Below are 22,829 nucleotides of genomic sequence, written 5' to 3'. Positions count from 1 at the left end.
GAAATAATTCGAGCTTTGTGACATGGTGCATTATCCTGCTGGAAGTAGCCATCAGAGGATGGGTACATGGTGGTCATAAAGGGATGGACATGGTCAGAAACAATGCTCAGGTAGGCCGTGGCATTTAAACGATGCCCAATTGGCACTAAGGGGCCTAAAGTGTGCCAAGAAAACATCCCCCACACCATTACACCACCACCACCAGCCTGCACAGTGGTAACAAGGCATGATGGATCCATGTTCTCATTCTGTTTACGCCAAATTCTGACTCTACCATCTGAATGTCTCAACAGAAATCGAGACTCATCAGACCAGGCAACATTTTTCCAGTCTTCAACTGTCCAATTTTGGTGAGCTCGTGCAAATTGTAGCCTCTTTTTCCTATTTGTAGTGGAGATGAGTGGTACCCGGTGGGGTCTTCTGCTGTTGTAGCCCATCCGCCTCAAGGTTGTGCGTGTTGTGGCTTCACAAATGCTTTGCTGCATACCTCGGTTGTAACGAGTGGTTATTTCAGTCAAAGTTGCTCTTCTATCAGCTTGAATCAGTCGGCCCATTCTCCTCTGACCTCTAGCATCAACAAGGCATTTTCGCCCACAGGACTGCCGCATACTGGATGTTTTTCCCTTTTCACACCATTCTTTGTAAACCGTAGAAATGGTTGTGCGTGAAAATCCCAGTAACTGAGCAGATTGTGAAATACTCAGACCGGCCCGTCTGGCACCAACAACCATGCCACGCTCAAAATTGCTTAAATCACCTTTCTTTCCCATTCTGACATTCAGTTTGGAGTTCAGGAGATTGTCTTGACCAGGACCACACCCCTAAATGCATTGAAGCAACTGCCATGTGATTGGTTGATTAGATAATTGCATTAATGAGAAATTGAACAGGTGTTCCTAATAATCCTTTAGGTGAGTGTATAGATATAGATATTGTTTTGTGGTGCTTAATTTAACCCCCTACGTGGTTCTTAATCAGACACCTTCTACCTTATTTTGATTTTTCTCAGGTTAGGTAAAGTAAGTCGAATCCGTTCTAAACAATAAGTGCTTAAATTTCCATACTTACAATTTCGTCAGAAGACTTCTCCGTGGTTAAGTTCAGCTCATTTTTCATAAAGCAGAGACTATGGCAGGCTGGCATCAAATATAAGTAGTTTTTATTAAATTTAGGTTAAATAGTTCACATACAAAATTACTAATATATAAAATCAAATCAAATCAAAAACAAGCAGTTTACAAACTTTGACTGCAGGAGGCCCATGGCAAGAGACTTCTAACACCGGAGAGGCGGACTGGTGGTCCCGTTGAATCCGTGTCTACCTTTTGACATTCCTGACAATACTTTTTATAGTCCATACATAAGCCCTCCGCACAGATTCAGTCCTTTACAGACAATCTGTCCAATCCGAAGTCTTGAACTGTCCTCAGTTCTGGAGACCCCCTTAAAAACTCTTTCCTTTGTTCTCCTTTGCACCTCATGCTCATCATCAAACGGGCAATGCTTGCATTTTTCTTCTTTCTTTGGCACAGCTCTTTCTAATACATTTTTAATTTCTCTTTACTCTGGTATAATAAATAAATGCTTTACAACATTCAGTGCGGTATATTTTTTCTATATAAACCATTTTCTCAATAAATGACTTTACATCACCAATTGCAATGGCCCTCATTTATCATTCTTGCGTAGAAACGGGCGTATATATTGGCGTAAGATTATGCTTACACTCCTCTCATCGCCTGATTTATGAAGCTGTGCGTACCTTTGAAATCCAGGTGTACGCAATACCTGCCCTTGATAAATGCCGCGGCTGAAAACGATCGTCATTAGAATAACACGCCCCTATATATTCAAGTCTCCGCTCCCCCCACGCCCTCATTTTACGCCATGGACACACGGAAGACGGCAAAGAAGAGAAACTTCTTTGAGAAAGAGAAAGCGAAACCAGGGAAGTGGAAAGAAACAAAATTGATTTCTAGATTTTTATTATTAATGACGCTTATTGTTATTTAGAAGAAGAATGTCGTTATTATTATTTGTATTATTATTATTATTATTTAAAAGAAGAAGAATGTCATTTTTATTATTTTGTCAGTCTGAATTATTTTTTTGGTCATTGAAAGCCTGTCATTACTAAACCCAGCACATCTGCCGGGCCTAACCCTGGCCTAACCATCGTTTCAAAGAATAGTACAACGGCGAGCGCGTCGAGTATAAACGCCTCGTCCGTTTGGGGAGGTGCGCGCGCAGTCTGCGGAGACTCGCGCTGCGGAGCCAGGCGAAAGTATAAACAAGGCTTGAAACGTCAGGTAAAGCGCACAGGCTCGCAACTTAAGGAATACATATGCCTACAAATCAAATGCTTTGGTAAAATCACACAAATTAAACATTGAAGTCCATGTTGCACACAAATAAACACTGAAGTTTATAATTACTATGTTGTTGTTTTTTTACAGTGGGTCATAATATATCATATCTTTTAGTTTGTCAGTGCGTTTTGTGGTGTTAGGAATTGTTTTTCTGCGCATTCCCGCACTCAAAACGTGCGTACACCACCTCCTGAGCTGGCGTAGGATTTGAGCGTGCCGTACCGCCAACGTCCATATTGATAAATCTCAAAGTCACCGTGGTTTTGGGTGTACGCCAGGTGTACGCTGGAAATTTGGTGTACGCACTTTTGATAAATGAGGGCCAATGTCTTTTCTTAATAAACCATATTCGCAATAAAGAACTATAAAATAACAGTTTCAGTGTCTTTCTTAATGACAATTTCTTAATAAACGTTTATAAAAACAAGTCTCAATGTCTTTTCTAATGAACCAGTTTCTCTTTACAGTGTTTTTCTTAACAATAAGGTTTCTTATAAAAACCTTTTACAGTGTTTCCATATAATAAGGTTTCTTATTAAAACCCAGTGCAGTATTTTCCATTTATAAAGGTTTCCTTATAAAAACCTAGTACAGTGTTTTCTTTTACATAAAGGTATTACATGGTTAAAGTAAAAACTTTTCCTTTACACAAAGTTAAGATTATAATTAATATAAGCCTGCTTATATAAGACATGAATCATAACAGAATCAATTGCATATTTCATGCAACAATATATACATTTCTTCTCTTCCTTTGAAACCGAATAACTGATTTCTACTGCAGTGTAAGTGCTGACTGGTGAGGGTATAGACAGCTGTCTTCTCTGAAACACATGGAGTCTTTAACCACTGTGCACCTGATGTGAGCAAAACATACAAAAAAAATGTATCATTTATGAAACGTACAGTCATGTTTTGTAAATGATTAGTTAATCATTTACTAATCACTTGTAAATGACTTGTAACACAATTTCCAAAACATACATAACATGTTAGTGTATCACTTGCTAATCATTTATGAATGTTTTGTAAATGATTAGTTCATCGTTAACTAACCACTTATAAATGACTTGCAACTGAACGTTATTATAAAGTGTTACCCAAAATACACACACAAAAATGATATATGCAAAATTTTTATGTAATATTTAATGTAAAATGCTTATGTGAGCACTATTTACGAGTGACTGACGGAAGGTTTACACACAAATTGAGTCGCATGAGGTTCATTGTTTGTAAAATTATTCTTGAGTACATTGTAACACTGGATTGAGTTCAGCAACTTCAAGATTTATGTAATTTGTTTGTAAAATCTTGCTTGCGTTAATTGTCACATTGGATAGAATGCAACAATTTTTGTAAGATTTGTGCGAACTATTCGTACAAACATCCTTACATAAACTGTCGCATTTACCAAAGATGTTCAGATGTAAATCGTAAAACGCAACTGTCGAAAATGTGGACATAAATTTGTATATTGATTTAAATGCAGAAACAAGAGCAAGAATTGTGTATTTGTCCATAAAATCTCTTGAATTGAAAGCAAAAATTAATGCAAGATTTTCTAGGTAAATTATGCATAGGTGCCATTTTTTTTTTTTATTGGGTGTAAAATTCTAATTGTGAATGAGCGCGAGCGCGTGTCCCATTTACGAGTGACTGAAATTCACTACAAACCCGAGGTTTATGTGCGTTTGTGAATCTGGAGGAGAGTTTTCAGGAAGCTCCAATTTATGTGCATATAACTACATTTATGGATATTTTTTTACCATATTTAAGTTTACCGTTCGAGTAAAATGTTGCGTTGGATTCAGTTTTATGTAATTTGTTTGTAAAACCTCACTCGAGTAATTGTCACACCGCATTGAATGCAGCAATTCTCTGACGATTTGTGCTAATTATCCGTATAAACATCTTTACAAACCCTTGCATTCATGCACGATTTTTTTTTCATGTAAATTGTTAAACCATTTGGACATAAATTCGGCGAATTGATTAAAATTCAGAATAAGATGTGTAAATTGTTTGTAAAATTCTCTTTTTGTATTCTGAGGAAACGTTTTGGTAAGAATGGTTATATACCAACCTCATAATACATGCAAAGCAGCTTAATCATTTATCCACAAAAAGCTCTCTTACACCGTGTCCTAACTACACGCGACGCGATAAGATTCCAGCGACAGGCTGTCCACACTAGACGCGACGCGACTGAGACGCCACAACGTCAATCAAAAAATCACAGCCAATCAGAACAGCGTGTGGGCGGAGTCTCGCGGCAAGTGCACAGCACTAGTAGAGAGTAATCTTGACGGCACTCGCAAGTAAATGGATAAGTAGCTACATAATCAGATTCACAAATATTACACCATTATTAAAACACGTAGGCTACTGAGTTACTAAAACAATCTTTGTCAAAGAATACACTTGTTTGTTCACAGTTTTAACGTTCTTGTTTCCATCTGTTTAATTTGAAGATCTGAGGTGAATTATCCATTGTTGCTTTTACAGCCTCAAAGCTGGAGCACTAAATGATATTCAGAGTCACATGACACGCTTTTAACATTAAATAAAACACATAAACAGCACCTGAGATTATCATCGCCACACTGTGTGTTTGTTGTTCCAGCGCGACGACGCAGAAAAACAGAAACCGTTTCTAAATTAGAAATGTCGCGTGTCGCCGTCGCGGCTGGTTAGGACACACACAACATGGAAACATGGCATGGAAAAGATACCTTTTATCGCGTGTCGCGTCACATGTAGTTAGGACACGGTGTTAGAAGGCAGCATGATGTTGCCGTTCACTTGCTGGAACAGTGTGGCTAACACTGATCATATGAAGAGTTTGGATCCAAAACGTGATAAACGCCATTTTTTTTAAAAATTGAGTTCCCGCAAAAATCAGTATTGCATAGGGTTGGTTAGGGGTGTCGCAATATACCGGTATTGACGATAATCGTGATATTCAAAGCATGAAATATCGACATCGTGTTAATTTAGAGCAATACAATATACCGGTATTGGCGATATTGGCGTTTTCTAGACGCAGCGCTCGTCCGCGCCCGCGCAGCTAGAGTGAAACACTCTGTCCACACCCGAAAAAAGTAAGCTGAGCTCGCCAGTATTAACAACAGAGTTCTTCGGCTTCAAAGAAAACAGCACCTTAGAGGTGGTCGCACACCGGACGAGAAGCGCAGCGCCACGTCTTTAAAAATTCGAACACATTCTGTATGAGTGTACACACACCGGACGAGAGGCACAGCGCGGTTCTATTCCGCGTCTGTCCGCGGCGCCCAGCAACGGCTCAGGACCTTGTTCAAAATCCTGCCGCGACACAGAGCGCAGAAAAAAGTGTTCAGAATCAGATCACAGACTTAACAATATTGTATTTAATTGTACAGTATAATCATAACATAGTACAGACATTATCTCAATTCCATAATGTCCTTAAACATAATGATATTGCTGGCCATAAACTGAGAAAGTGCGTGTCGGTGTGCAATACCTCGTGTTGTCATAGACGCGACGCGGCTATTAGTCATCATGGAATGGGAAACGTGACATTAACTGTTAACAGGGGGTTTCTGTGTTCATATATTTAATAAAATGTGATTATTAAAATTAAGAACCCCGTTTTCTTTACTCATCTTATTTTTGTATTTGTATTTGCACTTGATTTTTTTATTCAAATCTGCTATCTGCATGACTTTATTGGCGCTGGTGCAACAATAGGTTTAAGAGCTTTTCAGTTCTTCAGGAAACCTCCAGACAGTGTTTGGCTTCAGTTTGAAACCAGATAAACTTCACATGCTTGTCTTCCTTCACAAAAATTTGCCATAGATTGAGTATGCAAGAAGTAAAAATGCATGTGCCTTGTGTTTATCAGTATCCTTATGTTTGTTGGGTAAAAAAGAAAAACTATATACCCCCCCCCCCCCCCCATAGATTCTATAGATATCGCGATATATCGATATCGTGAATTCTTTTGGCCACAATAACCGTGGTGTGAAAAATCTAACATCGTGACAGCCCTAGGGTTGGTATTGAAAAGTCAATTTTAAATTTTACGTAAAATGCGATATCCACCTTGTTATTCTGTCATGTTTTCTCCCTTTCTTTCCAAACCGCGACAAACGCCAGTCTCCTTTCTCTGCAGAATGCGATACATCCGCTCAACCAATCACAGCGCACCATTCCACGCATTGTAAACAGTAACGGCGGCGCTTTGAATACACCCGGCATCCTAGTTTTTCCTACCTACTTTGTACTTTTTGATCAACAAACAAACAAAAAAATTAATCATTTTGACGGCATTGATGAACCTGTGGTGGATTCTGCCGTAGGGAAGAAACGTAAGCCATCGAAATCTAATCATTTACATGAGGAGATTAAGAAGACGAGGCACTCGGGAGGAGGAAAAATGTCGGCTGTTGCTTGTTCTCACACGACAGCATCAAACTTCAGTCACGCTGACACGTTAACCCAGGGGATCTTTTAAAAACTTTCAATTCTTGTACTCAAAGTCAACTAAAACAGAGCAGGACCAAGCCATTGTACAGCTGATCGCCACCAGGTATTTCTTAGCGATGGCTGATTGAATGTATTTTTAGTCCAGTGCCTGTAATAAGATATTGACCGAGTTCAGAGGCTGTCATATGTGGATCAACTTACTTTGTTGTGTATTTTCAATAGTTTCAATATGAAAAATAACTTTCATATTGATTCAATGGATTAATTGCATTTTGGAAAAAAAGTGTCATGAATTTATTGCATTTTGGGGGAAAAATTACCCGTTTTTATAATAAATCTTTAAAAATCAAAATCTGGATTTGAATTTTTAATGTTATTATAACCTAAAGATGCTATGTGAAAGTTTGAAACAGAAAATAGTGGTTTTCATCTTGCCACATTCTTGGTAAAGAAAACACATTTTTACTCAAATTAATCAAAATGGATTTATCACGTTTTGGAACCAAACTCTTCATATGGAGTAATAACATCGCTCCGCTTCTGGCGGTCAGGTATCGGTTGTGTGTGGTGGTGTGTGTGACCATTGGATTGTTCACCTTAGCAGCGTAACTCCACATGTCGATGCGGTCCTGTAACCTCTTCTTGCACTCGGGCTGGAGTCTCACACGCTTGTCCTGGAGAGCCTCCATCAGACAGAACATCTCTGCACAAACACAGGGCGCAGGGGTTAACATCTGTACGGCTCAATGAGCCTCAAACCCCTCCCAGAATGACTCACGTCGTCCTCTTCCCGGCGGGATCATAGCACACTGGTGTTTAATGTCCAGCGCACAGGCTGTGTGGAGAACCGGATCCACAAAGATATCAGCCTTGCTCTCCTTCAGGATGTTCAGCACCTCCTACAGCGTCACACACACACACCGCAACATCTCATTAGGTGCTCTAAAAATGTGCATTAAAACGATGGCATGCACATAAACACCATTTACCAAATAAACCCCTTGATGTGCAAAAAAACAAAAAAACACATGACTTTTCCTCAGCAGAGTCTGTGATTGGATAACTGGAGTAACAGGCGGACCAATGACGTCGCAGCATCTCAGATGTTGGTTTGGCGTTTCTGAAATGCTGGAGTCAAATTATTATCTTTGTAAAGAAACCTTATGGCTGAACTGGCTACTCTCTGCTGTCTCAGACGATGACATCACTTCCTGTCGGCCACCGTAACTTCTGCTGGTTGCGATTCACACCCTCACCACTAGATGCCGCTAAAACTCACACACTGCACTTTTAAATTCGCATCTTCGGATGGAAACATCGAGTAAAGATTCAGAGTTGAAGCAGTCTTGCCTTTTTACAGCCCTCATGGTTGATCTTCAGCAGGCTGTATTTTAAACACTCCACCACCTGACCCGTCTGCTCCTGCAACGCCACCTCCTCCGCACAGAGCCGCGGGATCTGCACACACACACACACACACACGAGTGATTCAGGAGCAGAACATGTGTGTGTAAGGTGTGTAGTGTGTATGGTGATGAAGGTGTGTAAAGTGTGTGTAAGGTGATGAAGGTGTGTGTGTGTTGTGTGAGGTGCTGAAGGTGTGTAAAATGTGGTGTGTAAGGTGTGTGTGTGAGGTGATGAAGGTGTGTGTGTGTTGTGTAAGGTGTGTCAGGTGTGTGTAAGGTGTGTGTGTGTGTAAGGTCACCTCCTCACTGCACTGGAGCTGCAGCTGTGTGTGTAAGGGGTGTGTGTGTGTGTGTGTGTGTGTGTGTGTCAGGTGTGTAAGGTCACCTCCTCACTGCACTGGAGCTGCAGCTGTGTGTGTAAGGGGTGTGTGTGTGTGTGTGTGTGTAAGGTCACCTCCTCACTGCACTGGAGCTGCAGCTGTGTGTGTAAGGGGTGTGTGTGTGTGTGTGTAAGGTCACCTCCTCACTGCACTGGAGCTGCAGCTGTGTGTGTAAGGGGTGTGTGTGTGTGTGTGTAAGGTCACCTCCTCACTGCACTGGAGCTGCAGCTGTGTGTGTAAGGGGTGTGTGTGTGTGTGTGTGTAAGGTCACCTCCTCACTGCACTGGAGCTGCAGCTGTGTGTGTAAGGGGTGTGTGTGTGTGTGTGTGTAAGGTCACCTCCTCACTGCACTGGAGCTGCAGCTGTGTGTGTAAGGGGTGTGTGTGTGTGTGTGTGTGTCAGGTGTGTAAGGTCACCTCTTCACTGCACTGGAGCTGCAGCTGTGGGGTGTGTGTGTGTGTGTGTGTGTGTGTGTTCACCTCTTCACTGCACTGGAGCTGCAGCTGTGTGTGTAAGGGGTGTGTGTGTGTGTGTGTGTGTGTGTGTGTGTGTGTGTGTGTGTGTGTGTCAGGTGTGTAAGGTCACCTCTTCACTGCACTGGAGCTGCAGCTGTGGGGTGTGTGTGTGTGTGTGTGTGTGTGTGTGTGTGTGTGTGTGTGTGTGTGTGTAAGGTCACCTCTTCACTGCACTGGAGCTGCAGCTGTGGGGTGTGTGTGTGTGTGTGTGTGTGTGTGTGTGTAAGGTCACCTCTTCACTGCACTGGAGCTGCAGCTGTGGGGTGTGTGTGTGTGTGTGTGTGTGTGTGTGTGTGTGTAAGGTCACCTCTTCACTGCACTGGAGCTGCAGCTGTGGGGTGTGTGTGTGTGTGTGTGTGTGTGTGTGTAAGGTTACATCTTCACTGCACTGGAGCTGCAGCTGTGTGTGTCAGGTGTGTGTGTGTGTGTGTGTCAGGTGTGTGTGTGTGTGTATGTTCACCTCTTCACTGCACTGGAGCTGCAGCTGTGGGGTGTGTGTGTGTGTGTGTGTGTGTGTGTGTAAGGTTACATCTTCACTGCACTGGAGCTGCAGCTGTGTGTGTCAGGTGTGTGTGTGTGTGTGTGTCAGGTGTGTGTGTGTGTGTATGTTCACCTCTTCACTGCACTGGAGCTGCAGCTGTGTGTGTCAGGTGTGTGTGTGTGTGTGTCAGGTGTGTGTGTGTGTGTGTTCACCTCTTCACTGCACTGGAGCTGCAGCTGTGTGTGTCAGGTGTGTGTGTGTGTGTGTGTCAGGTGTGTGTGTGTGTGTGTTCACCTCTTCACTGCACTGGAGCTGCAGCTGTGGGGTGTGTGTGTGTGTGTGTGTGTGTGTTCACCTCTTCACTGCACTGGAGCTGCAGCTGTGTGTGTAAGGTGTGTGTGTGTGTGTGTGTGTGTGTGTTCACCTCTTCACTGCACTGGAGCTGCAGCTGTGGGTGTAAGGTGTGTGTGTGTGTGTGTGTGTGTGTGTGTGTGTGTTCACCTCTTCACTGCACTGGAGCTGCAGCTGTGGGTGTAAGGTGTGTGTGTGTGTGTGTGTGTGTGTGTGTGTGTGTGTTCACCTCTTCACTGCACTGGAGCTGCAGCTGTGTGTGTAAGGTGTGTGTGTGTGTGTGTGTGTCAGGTGTGTGTGTTCACCTCTTCACTGCACTGGAGCTGCAGCTGTGGGGTGTGTGTGTGTGTGTGTGTCAGGTGTGTGTGTTCACCTCTTCACTGCACTGGAGCTGCAGCTGTGGGGTGTGTGTGTGTGTGTGTGTGTGTGTGTGTGTGTGTGTGTTCACCTCTTCACTGCACTGGAGCTGCAGCTGTGGGGTGTGTGTGTGTGTGTGTGTGTGTGTTCACCTCTTCACTGCACTGGAGCTGCAGCTGTGGGGTGTGTGTGTGTGTGTGTGTGTGTGTGTGTTCACCTCTTCACTGCACTGGAGCTGCAGCTGTGGGGTGTGTGTGTGTGTGTGTGTGTGTGTGTGTGTGTCAGGTGTGTGTGTTCACCTCTTCACTGCACTGGAGCTGCAGCTGTGGGGTGTGTGTGTGTGTGTGTGTGTGTCAGGTGTGTGTGTTCACCTCTTCACTGCACTGGAGCTGCAGCTGTGGGTTGAGCCTGTAGTCGAGCGCTGACTCATGCAGAATCACACTGATCTGACCCTCACAGTCCGGAGAGAGACGCTGCACGCACACGCACGCACACACACACACACACACACACACACACACACACACACACACACACACACACACACACACACACACACACACACACACACACACTCTCTCTTAAATGAGTCCTGCTCAGTGTTGGGTAAGTTATGAATTACTAGTTACTAATTACATTGTCAACAGTGTATTTAGATTACTGTACTAATTACTCTCTCTAAAAGTATTTAATTACTAATTACTTTCTAAATCCAATATCGTCCTCAACCAGCTGAATAATACAAGGATAGACATTAAATGTTTTAATTCTTTCAAATAAATACTATAAAATTGCACGAATTACACTTAAACTTCCCAAACAATTTAAAGGCGGCTCATAATAAACACTCTTTAACATCAGACAACACATTTCGATGTTAAACCCACTATTGTTTTATATAGAATTACAGTCCGATCTCACGGCATTTCACAAGATGGCTAATTCGTAGGAATGCGAGTGAGCTCGTTTGATTTAGCCACCGCGTGAAACGCATTCGAACTGCCGTGAGATCGGATTGGTCTATACACAGTATTTAGCTCAATTACATCAGAAGTAACTGTAGCTCAATTACAGAAAAATGAAGAGTAATCCCTTACTTTACTATTTTGAGGGACAAGTAATTAAACTACAGTAACTAATTGCTTAGTGATTAGTTCCAGCCGTCACTGGTCCAGCTGCCGTCACACACACACACACACACCTGGTCTGCGTATTTGAGTTTGAGGCAGGAGATGACCTGGCCCTCCAGCTCGGTGTCGTCTTTGGCATTGTTGAGAATGTTCTGGCAGAACTTGGGGATGTCCGCTTTACAGGCCTTCCTCAGCACCGGGTTCAGGCGGTAGTCTAAACACAAGAGGCGGAGTTACACCGTGTCCTAACCAGACGCGTCAATCAATCAAAACCCACAGCCAATCAGAGCAGCGTGTGGGCGGAGTCTCGCGGCACCAGAGAGTAATCACGACGGCACTCGCAAGAAAATGGATAAGCAGCTACATTATCAAATTCACAAATATTACACCATTTAAACATTATTCAAACACATAAGCTGATTTACTAAAACAATCTTTGTCAAAGAATACACTTGTTTGTTCACAGTTTGAACGTTCTTGTTTAATTTCAAGATCTGAGGTGAATTATCCATTGTTGCTTTTACAGCTTCAAAGCTGGAGCACTAAATGATGTTCAGAGTCACATGACACGCTTTTTAAGAGCATATTGCAGGTAATAAAAAAATCTAAATGAATATATAACCGTGTATGAAAATACCATATGAAAAGATAATGCAGGATTTAAAATGTTTTAAAACGACATAATGACACCAATTTAGTAGATAAAGTGAGCGTTTCTTTAACTGCTTTTTTTTCAACACCGCGCCATTTTACGTCACACGAGGGAGATGTGTGTGTGCTCTGCCGCAGCTCTGGTATTCAGTACGAGCGGTCGTGAGTCAGTGTGTTTTCACTAGTTTTTTGTATTTCAATTTATCATCGTCATGGTATCAGGGTTTCTGCACATTTTTTAAAGTCAAATTTAAGACTTTTTAAGACCTTTTTAAGACCCGAAGAAATCAAAATTAATACCATGCATCGGGGGTGTGCAATATTGACAAAATATGTCTCGATCGATATTTTCAAAGTTTTGTGGGTAATAATTAGATAATATTTACTGATTGTGTTTTTGTGCTTGGTGCCATGGCTGGTTTAGGCCTGTTGTTGACAGCTGACTGACGAAGATATTCATATTTTTCATATTCTATGCAGTGGTCAGTTCACAGCAGTGACAGAAATTAACAATTTTTATTAAGGGGTAATATTTGCCATCTTAAATTGATTTCCAGTGTCATTTTCATCTATATATTGACATTTGTAGATGTATGCATCACCTTTTATATCAAATTCTAACATTCAAATTAAATTCTATTAGAATAATTACACATAACCACTGCTACCAGTCAAATAAAATCATTAAATCAAAATCCATCTTTGCAGTGCAGAGGTGACACAGTGGCGGCATCAGATCTGGCATTAATATATTTACACTGCATTTAGAATTGCCTAAATAAAGCTATTGTTAAATATGAACTGATTTCTAACTGAATTTTAACATTCTAATTAAAAAATACTCTAAATGTGAATCTAAAGCTGCCAGTAGGTGGCGGCAAGTCACTGTTTTAATAAATGAGTTGAGGGAGTCATTCATTCAACCAATTCGTTCAAACGGCTGATTCATTCGGGAAGCAAGTGACTGTTCATTGAATCATTAAATTGATTCGTTCAAAACGCGGATTCCAGTCAAAAACTCATCGCTGTCTGTTGCATTGAGACTCTGCTATGGCTTCAATTTGAAATTCTCGTCAGCGAAATAAAGGAGAAACAAACAATATTGACAATACTGTTTATAAAATTTAACTCACAATGTTAATTTATTGTTAATTACTGTTATATAAATAAATAATCACATTTGCAATTGTGCACGGGAAAACGGAAGTCTTTCTGATGTGATATTGTAGGTCTATGATAACAACATAATATGATATAAATATGAGACAAAAACTCATGGGAACATAGCCTGCCTAACGTTACAACTGCACACATCACGCAGTGAAAGCACGAGAGACAAAAGCGATGTCAGCTCGCAGTGCCTCGTACATCGTTAAAACAATGATTACAATATCATAATAGACAATACACATCGCACACCACTACGAACAAAAAGACTGAACTTAGAACTGAACTGACATTTACCAACTCACTTCTCCTTCTCTCCTCCTGTTTCGCGCGTGCAGGAGACGGACGTAATGATGCCGCGAATGACGCGAAATGTCACGTGAACAAGCAAATCCACAAAAAAAGAACAATAAATAAAAAAAAGTACGCTAATTAGATGGTTCTAATTTAGAAAACATTTAGATACGTTTAAGTCAAATTGCCATCTAAAATTTAAGACCTTTCATAAGTAAAAATAAGACTTTTTAAGACTTTTAAAGGCCTTAAATTTTAAAAATCTAATTTAAGACTTTTTAAGACTTTTTAAGGATCCGCGGACACCCTGTGGTATATTATTGTGTTTGTGGAGCTTGCAAAAACTCCAGCCTGTCAGGACATCGAGTCCACCGGCTTCCTAACAAGAAAAAGGCCGGTGCTCTTTCGTGCCTGGGTGCGGGTTGTGCAGGTGAAGAGACCTGATACACACTTACAACTACGATTAGAGTTGTTTGCATAAAATGCACCGTGAACATTCACATGTTTGCCCTGTGATAGGCTATAATTTATCTCCATTAGGGTGACCAGATGAGGGGGGGTAGTCCTACTATGATATTAGAATACATAGCCTATAATAAAAGATAATGAATTTCAAACCTGAACCAAACATATTTTTATTCAAAGATCAACAGTCTGTCTTTAGTCTGCCACAAAAAAACAATTCATTCAAGCAGTGAGGATGATTTTGTTGTCCTCTTTCTTCTTAAAAAGAGGAAATATTGGGTCCATCCAATCCTGGGATTGCGCCGAGAGGAAGGACAGTTTCACCTCCTTATCAAGCAGTTGCGAAATTATCCCGAGCGATTGAAAATTTAACGTTACCTCAGAATGTCAGTGGAACAGTTTGATGCTTTGCTAGCGATACTGGAGCCACATATTATTAACACTATATATAATGAAGACCCATTAGTAAACATTATTTGGTGCATTGACCAACAATAAACATTACATTTATTAATTTTTGTTAACATTATTTATAACAAAATATACAACTGTTAATTTTTAGCTCATGTTAACTCAGGTCCATTAAATAATATTAACAGATACAAGTTTGGATTTTAGTAATATATTATTAAATGTTGAAATAAGCAATGACTAAGATTACTAGTTAACTAATGGAACATTAAGTGTTACCAAAGAAGCTACTAGATGACTAGTATGAAGTGACGAGTGATTAAAGAAACCATATGTTTCGTTTGTGTGTGTGTGTGTGTGTGTGTGTGTACCTGTGTTCTGGGTGATCTGTCTCTTCGTGATCATCTGTTTGCATTTAGGGTCCATGGTCTCTCTGTTCTTGTTTTGTTTCAGACACTGTAACATGTCCTCGGCATCAATCTCGCTGCAGTAACGCTGGAGGACAGAACAGAACAAAGCCATCTTTCAGTTTTAAGGTCTTATTACAGGGTTAAAATAACATATAAAATCAACGCTTTATGAGTTGGGTAGAGCAGGATCTACAGTAACATTTAAACCATGACTGTAAATAACAATTTAATAACTTTTAATTTAAATGACACCTAACATTTCAGCCTTAAAACCATTCAAAATTAAAAGTGACTATAGTTAGATTCATTTAATATATATATACAGTACCAGTCAAAAGTTTGGAAACACTACTATTTTTAATGTTTTTGAAAGAAGTCTCTTATGCTCATCAAGCCTGCAGTTAAAAAAACAAAAACAGTAATATTATGAAATATTATTACAATTTAAAATAATGGTTCTCTTTTTTAATATACTTTAAAATGTAATTTATTTTTGTGATGCAAAGCTGAATTTTCATCAGCAAGTACTCCAGTCTTTGGTGTCTTATGATCCTTCAGAAATCATTCTAATATGATGATTTATGATCAATGTTGGAAACAGTTGTGCTGCTTAATATTTTTTTTATAACCTGAGATACTTTTTCAGGATTATTTGATGAATAAAAAGTTAAAAAGAACTGTATTTATTTAGAATAGAAATCTTTTGTAACAATATACACTACCGTTCAAAAGTTTGGGAACAATAACTTCTTTTTTTTTAAGAAATTAGTACTTTAATTCAACAAGGATGCGTTAAATTGATAAAAGGTGATGTAACGATTTATATTGTTAGAAATGTTTTTATTTGGAATAAATGCTGTTTTTATGAATAAATGCTGTTAACGTTTTACTCATCAATGAATCCTGAAAAAAGTATTCCAAAAAAATATATTAAACAGCACAACTGTTTCCATCATTGATAATAACTGAGTATCAAATCATCATATTAGAATGATTTCTGAAGGATCATAAGACACCAAAGACTGGAGTACTTGCTGATGAAAATTCAGCTTTGCATCACAAAAATAAATTACATTTTAAAATATATTAAAAAAGAGAACCATTATTTTAAATTGTAATAATATTTCATAATATTACAGTTTTTTTTTTTGTTTTTGTTTTTAACTGCAGGCTTGATGAGCATAAGAGACTTCTTTCAAAAACATTAAAAATAATAATGTTTCCAAACTTTTGACTGGTACTGTATATATATCATATCCTAAATGTTTAGATTGTTTGAATGCGTATTAGATTATCACTATTTCTGCTTTTTCTTCATCTCCAAAGGAGCTCCTGAAATGATTAAGACTTTTCTCTGTTTTCCTGGCCGTAAATGTGCCGAGACTGTGCGTGAGACTGTGTGTGAGACGCTGTGTGATGTTGTGAGATGAGGCTGGTCACCCGGATCATCTGCTTGCAGACCCTCATGAGCTGGAAGTCGAGCTCGGGGTCCATCATCTCGCTCTCCTGCAGTCTGAACACCTTCTGATGGCACTGCTGGGTCAGGTGCTTCTTGTTCTCCTTCAGACACTCGATCACCTGAGCGCACACACACACACACACACACACAGAGATGAGTATGCGGTTGCAGGTAAAGTGATGATGATGATGATGATGATGATGATGATGATGATGAAGGTTTACCTGAGCGTTCCCGAACACCACGTTCTGGCAGTGCTGCTTGATGTCCTGACGACAGCTCTCGTACAGATCCGGCTGCAGACGAATGTCCTCCGACTGACACACACACACACACACACACACACACACACACATCAGAGCTCTAACCGCACACTTCAGACCTACACATCACTATATCTGTTCAAATGTGTTTTATAGGGCCCTATGAAATGCGTTTTTTTTTTTTTTTTGGACTCATTTTAATCGTTAAATAAAATTTTAGCAATCAAAAAGCACATGTAATTGTGTGTTGTCATGTAACAAAGGCACTTCATTAAGTTTGTTTTTGTAGAAAGCCTTTCTTTAAAGTGAATTTCATTTTGCATTAATTGTATCTTAATTTTAATCAATGTTTCATAAACCAATTGCCTGGATTTAATAAATAAGAATATAGCAGACAATAGATAATCACGACACGGAGGCGCCGGTGTGTGAACTGGAGCTCGTCTCATAAATGAACCGAAATATAAGTTTCTTGCCTCACAGACCTGAGAAATATATCTATAGAAAGCTTGAAATGTCTACTTTTAAACAAAACAATTCCAAATTAAAGAAAACAGACTACTCTCTGCTTATGTAATCCATATGAAATGTGCATTTCTCTCTGGCGCGTTCACTACTGCGAAGATCGCGAGTCAGCATCGTCAACTTCATCTTTGACACAGAAAACACTTGTTTATTAATAAAAAATTGAAATGTCTCCTTGCTATATTTGACATTCATAATCATTACTTTTGCCGGTTCTTTGTGACAGCTTTTAGGTGCGCTTTAGGTCCCTTACATGGTACATGAACGCGTCACCACCGCTCAATAGTTAATATTGTTCTTTGGTTTACATTAATTAATTCATGAAATAATTTACCAACAACTTAATTAAAAGTTTAACAAATTACATTTAGGGCCCTATTAAATTAATTGTTTTCTTTTTAACACAAATTACGTTTTTAGTTTTTTCCTTTTCGTTTCTGTGAAATGTTGTTTTTTTCCCCTGTGTTGTGTATTTATATGTTTCTGGCAATCAAATGAAGGCATAAAACATTAATTTATCTTTTAATCATGAAATTAAAGTTATGCACAACAGAGCTTTACTGTTCAAATGAAAACAGATGAAAAATTGTGATTATTCCTTAAAAAAATGATGTTTTAATAATAATAAATTATTATTAGTGTTAATATTATTACTTTGAGACGCAGCTAAATTCTACTGTACAACAGAAATATAATTCTGTCGTAATTTCTTCAAGTTAAACCGAACTTTTATTTTGACAGGTGAAGTTGAAGAGTTTCTGTGTGTTTATGATATACTAATGCTGGAGAATGTTTGTGTCAAAAATTGAACATTTCTGTGAATTTCCACGTTTTACAGTAAATTCTGTTTTGATGACAGGAACTCATCGGCTCTCGTGTGAGGTGTGTGTGCACTGACCATCTCCAGTTCCTCCACGTGCAGCTGCCTTCGGCACTTCATGGAGACGCGCTGCTCTTCGACCTCCTGTAACGTGTCGTTCCTCACGGTGGTACTCAGACAGATCACCACATCCACCCTGAGGACACACACACACACACTCAGGACCTTCCCATCATGCTTCAGTGTTCACAGTTACCTCTAAAGTAGCTCATGTGACCAATATGACACAAGCAAACCCAACAGCCGTGCCATGCGCTCACTTCTTCTTGATGTTGGGACACAGTTTGAGCACGTCCTCCTTGCAGGCCATCTTGAACTTGTAGGAGAAGCGGAAGTCCTTCATCTGGATCTGAGGATGAGGAGGAGAAACGGACGGTTGACAGAACTGTAGTGACAGAAAGAAGAAGAGCGAGTGTGTGATCGGCAGACGCACCAGCTGGAAGTGTGTGACTCCCACGGCACACTGCTCATTCATCGCCTTCTGCTGTTTATTGGCAACGAGACACTCCATCAGGTCCCCGGTGTCCATCTGGTTATCAGCCACGTCCTGCGAGACACACAGAAGAAGACGACGATGAGGAAGAATCTTCCTCTTTAACAGATGCACCGAGGAGATGCAGTATTTCTCAACAGCAGACAATCAAATAATAAATGAAGAGTAAAATGAATTCATCCATAATCAGGATTATAAATTTAATAAATTAAGAGTTTTTTAACTTCTAATATTTCCAAGTAAAATATAATTAACACACTGGGTAATAATACTCAGTTGTTTGAGAGATCTCTCTCTGAAAAGACAGGTTGTGAATGCTCAAGGTCTGAGTCTAGATCAGTGGTTGCATAGAGAAGATTACTTCACACTTTGTGGATGGTAACAATTTTTTAAATAATCCATTTGACACAGCTCAAATTTAATGATTCTTTTCTTAAAGGAGAAGTTCACTTTTAAAATGAAAATTCTGTCATCATATACTCACCCTCATGTTGTTTCAAAGCTGTATGAATTTCTTTCTTATGCTGAACAGAAAGGAAGATATTTAGAAGAATATCAGTAACCAGACAGTTTTTGGGTCCCAATGACTTCCATAGTATATTTTTTTCCTACTATGGAAGTCATTGGGACCCAAAAACTGTCTGGTTACTGATATTCTTCTAAATATCTTCCTTTCTGTTCAGCATAAGAAAGAAATTCATACAGCTTTGAAACAACATGAGGGTGAGTATATGATGACAGAATTTTCATTTTAAAAGTGAACTTCTCCTTTAATGTTGCTTATAAATTGGCTGATAATGTTCCTATTGGTACTGGCGAACCCTAGGATTATATATATATATATATATATATATATATATCAGGGCCCGTATTCATAAAGAATCTTAATGCAAAGAGTAGCTCCTAGTGACAAAATTCTAAGAAAATTCTTAGAAATGTGGGCGTTTACTCTCAAAATTAAAGAAAAAATCCTAGTAAAGAAAAAAGTAATTCAGAAAGCATCTTAACGCTTAAAAGAGGTCTTAAGGTCAAAATTGTTAGGAGCACGGACGAGGACTTTTCAGAGGCTGAAGAGTTTCTTTAGCAGAGGAGAACATGTCAGAAAGACGAAGAGGGAGAAGAAATGTGTTGCAGACGATGGATAACAGTGAGTTAATAAGAGCTATAGATTAGATCGTGCAGGGATCATGTTTGTGACTGATCTTATTAGAGACGCGCTAACATCTCCGACACAGCGCAGAAATGCCATAGCGCCAGAAATTACAGTAATCACTACATTACGATATTTGGCAACTGGGAAAATTCCATGTTTGATACATTAAAACCAACATTCAAACCACCACTTAAATAGACATGCCAACAATCAGTGTAATTGGAAAGAGTGGGACAATTTTTATCATTCTAAGCCAAGCAAATACCTTATAGGAAATGAACAGCATGGTAAATAAAAAAAAGGATTTATATACACATATATAATGTGTGTGTGTGTGTGTGTGTGAGAACGATCAAATAGGAAAAATTATGCATGTAATTTCAAAGTGAAGGCTTAGAATAGACCCTATACTTAAAATCACTTTTTTTTTCCTTCTTGGACAACCAGCCAATGACAGTCTTCAAAAGATTGTGTCATACATAGCAACGGGGTCAACCCCGCCTCCTCACTAAGATGAAAGGTTTAGTCTTTTCCTTACTCAGAGTTGCTCTCAGATCGGCCCCGAATCGCTTTTAAGCCAAGACTCCTACGTAAAAGTTTTTAAGCTAAATTAAGAGTTTTCTGAGAGGATTCTTAGAAGCTTTATGAATACGGGCCCTGGACATTTTCCTATTATCTCTATTTTTAAGTCACCTGAGAAACAGGAAATAAGTGAAATTATTGATGAATTTAAAATATCTTCAGCGGGTAATGATAATATTTCTGTGTTTCTTGTCAAGCAGGTGAAATGTTCAATATTGCACCACTTGCCCACAAAAAAGTATATAAAAATATTTGTATACTATAGACCAGGGTTTACCAATCTCGGTCCTGGAGGGCCAAAGTCCTGCAGAGTTTAGCTCCAACCCCAATTAAACACACCTGAACCAGCTAATCAAGGTCTCACTAGGCATACTAGAAACTTTCAAACAGGTGTGTTGGAGCTGGTTGGAGCTAAACTCTGCAGGACAGCGGCCCTCCAGGACCGAGATTGGTGAACCCTGCTATAGACCTACATCTATTTTGCCATGTTTCTCAAAACTTTGAGAGAAAATTGTTTATAAAAGCAGATTTTGCATGAATTTACATGTAGTATTTTTATAGATCTGTCAAAAGCTTTTGATAGTTAATTATTTCATTTTATTGGAAAAGCTGTATAAATTTGGTTTTCATGATATTACATACAAATGGCTGAAATGACATTTTTAATAAAGACAGTTTGTTTGCTTTAAGGGTTGGTGTTCTGGCAGAGAAGGATTACTCTGTGGCGTTCCTCAGGGGTCCGTACTTGGACCCTTACTAGTTCTCATTTATATAAATGATTTGTCAAGTGTTTCAAATATTCTGACTCCAATAATGTTTGCTGACAATACAACATTAGCTCTCTCATTCAAATTTTAATTTATTGTTTAAGAATGTAAATGATAGTTCAATTGGTTATGCTAATTGGTTTAATTTAAATATTAATAAATATAATTGTATTATTTTTAGCGGTAAAAAATTATAACCTAAGGATTTATAAAAAATTACAATTAGGAGTTTTTGTAGACGAGAGTTGGAGGGAACACGCCGACTATGTGAAAAATACATAAATCTATCGGTATAATAAGGCGAGTTAGGCATCTTGTTACTACAGAATGTCTTCTTACTCTTTACTATAGTTTAATTGTTTGGGAAAGCACTTTTCCGAGTAATATTTTAAAAAACCGATCCTTCAGAAACGTTTTGTTAGGATTGAACCGATCAAATGCATATACTTCATCTGTGCATTTCATTTCTTACTATTTATGATATCAATATTTCTCAAACATGTGTTTGCATTTATAAGAGATATTCAAGTGACGGTAACATTCCAGAGCAGTTTAAGATGCATTTTAGAGTAAATTCACAGGTTCACTCGTCAATGTACAGATTTTCATCTTCCAAAGTGTCTCACTTGTAGAGGTCAATACTCAATCAGATTTAGGGGTATTCAATTATGGAATGGTTTATCGCATCTAGCAAAGAAAATGTTCATCTCTAATATATTATAAAAGACGTATAAAGGATCATTTCATTGTTGCTTTGTAATTGTGTCTTATATATTTTCCGTTGTTGTTATGCATTTATGAGCCCTACAGGGTTTGTTTTTGGTATGTATGTTTTGGGGTGGGGTGGGGGGGGTTGGGGGGTTCGATAGGCTATATGTTGTAATTCATTTGATTCAGTCATATACATTTATATATATTTTTTATAATAGTTTAGCTCTTTTTTTCCTTGTTGTTTAAGGGGAGGCTTTAAATCCGCCTCTCCCTGCACAGTATTTGCATTGTGTTTTCTTGCTCTTATTGTATATATTTAAAATTTGTGCAAATAAAATTAAACTAAAGTCTAAGGATACAGATATTAATCTGGCTATTATACAGTTGCTTATCGGATCTGAGCTAAGTTCCTCTTTTCATAGTGTAGTGTATCGCATCGAAGAGGACACACAAGACACACACACACATCTATTTTTCATGTTTTCACAATCTGAGGTGTTAGCCTGCACACTGCAAGATATTTAGCTAAGATTCGTTTACCACTGTATTGAGACATCGGAAACCCCTCATCTAAACAGCAAGTACAAAAGTTTACCCATAAGTCATGGGTAAGCTACATTTGAGGCATTAAGATTAATAAAAGAAAAGTATTAAACATACATTTTGAATGATGGAAATAATGGTAAACGCATCAAAATGATAGTAATGAGAAACATCAACATGATAATGATTTCTTAAAATATGATGATGACATTTGATTAAATGAGATTTAAGATCTAAACGATAAAACGTAAGCATGAAATAGATCTTTTTGCGATCTGAGACTCACGTGACAGTAGGACTGGATCACGGGCTCACAGGCTCGGATCAACAACACCTTGATCTGAATGTCCTGGAAAAGCAGACGCACAGAAATCAGTCCAGACCCACGTCTCGCTCGCAACACAGATTTTTATATATATATATACTGATATATTTCAGAACTAAACAGCGGTAAAACAGCACAAAAGCATCTTTCTGTACCTCGGACTCCAGTTCTGTGAGGTTTCCCACCACTTCCCTGCATTCAGGGATCAGATCCTCTAAATGATCCTGCAGGCACTCCAATTCCTGAGACACACACACACACACACACACAC

General features: G+C 39.1%; 1 protein-coding gene across 1 annotated transcript in view; it reads right to left on the bottom strand.

Moving 5' to 3' along the window:
• Window positions 1-1,142: 1,142 nt before the first annotated feature.
• Window positions 1,143-22,829, bottom strand: part of LOC307170052 (Golgi apparatus protein 1-like) — a 53,715-nt gene continuing 32,028 nt past the window's right edge. The window contains exons 13-26 of the mRNA XM_079891047.1: window positions 22,714-22,800; window positions 22,520-22,582; window positions 18,418-18,531; window positions 18,245-18,333; window positions 18,003-18,120; window positions 16,541-16,633; window positions 16,298-16,435; window positions 14,819-14,942; window positions 11,531-11,673; window positions 10,701-10,802; window positions 8,190-8,297; window positions 7,618-7,738; window positions 7,436-7,542; window positions 1,143-3,226 (exon numbers count right to left, since the gene is read on the bottom strand). Of these exons, the coding sequence (XP_079747173.1) occupies window positions 3,212-3,226; window positions 7,436-7,542; window positions 7,618-7,738; window positions 8,190-8,297; window positions 10,701-10,802; window positions 11,531-11,673; window positions 14,819-14,942; window positions 16,298-16,435; window positions 16,541-16,633; window positions 18,003-18,120; window positions 18,245-18,333; window positions 18,418-18,531; window positions 22,520-22,582; window positions 22,714-22,800 (1,422 nt within the window). The 3' untranslated portion in view covers window positions 1,143-3,211. The remainder of the gene's footprint in view (window positions 3,227-7,435; window positions 7,543-7,617; window positions 7,739-8,189; window positions 8,298-10,700; window positions 10,803-11,530; window positions 11,674-14,818; window positions 14,943-16,297; window positions 16,436-16,540; window positions 16,634-18,002; window positions 18,121-18,244; window positions 18,334-18,417; window positions 18,532-22,519; window positions 22,583-22,713; window positions 22,801-22,829) is intronic.

Source organism: Squalius cephalus, assembly GCF_949319135.1.
Source record: "Squalius cephalus genome assembly, chromosome: 13".
NCBI lineage: Eukaryota > Metazoa > Chordata > Actinopteri > Cypriniformes > Leuciscidae > Squalius > Squalius cephalus.
Note: the sequence above shows the minus strand (reverse complement) of the source record. Positions and strands in the feature narration are given on the sequence as shown.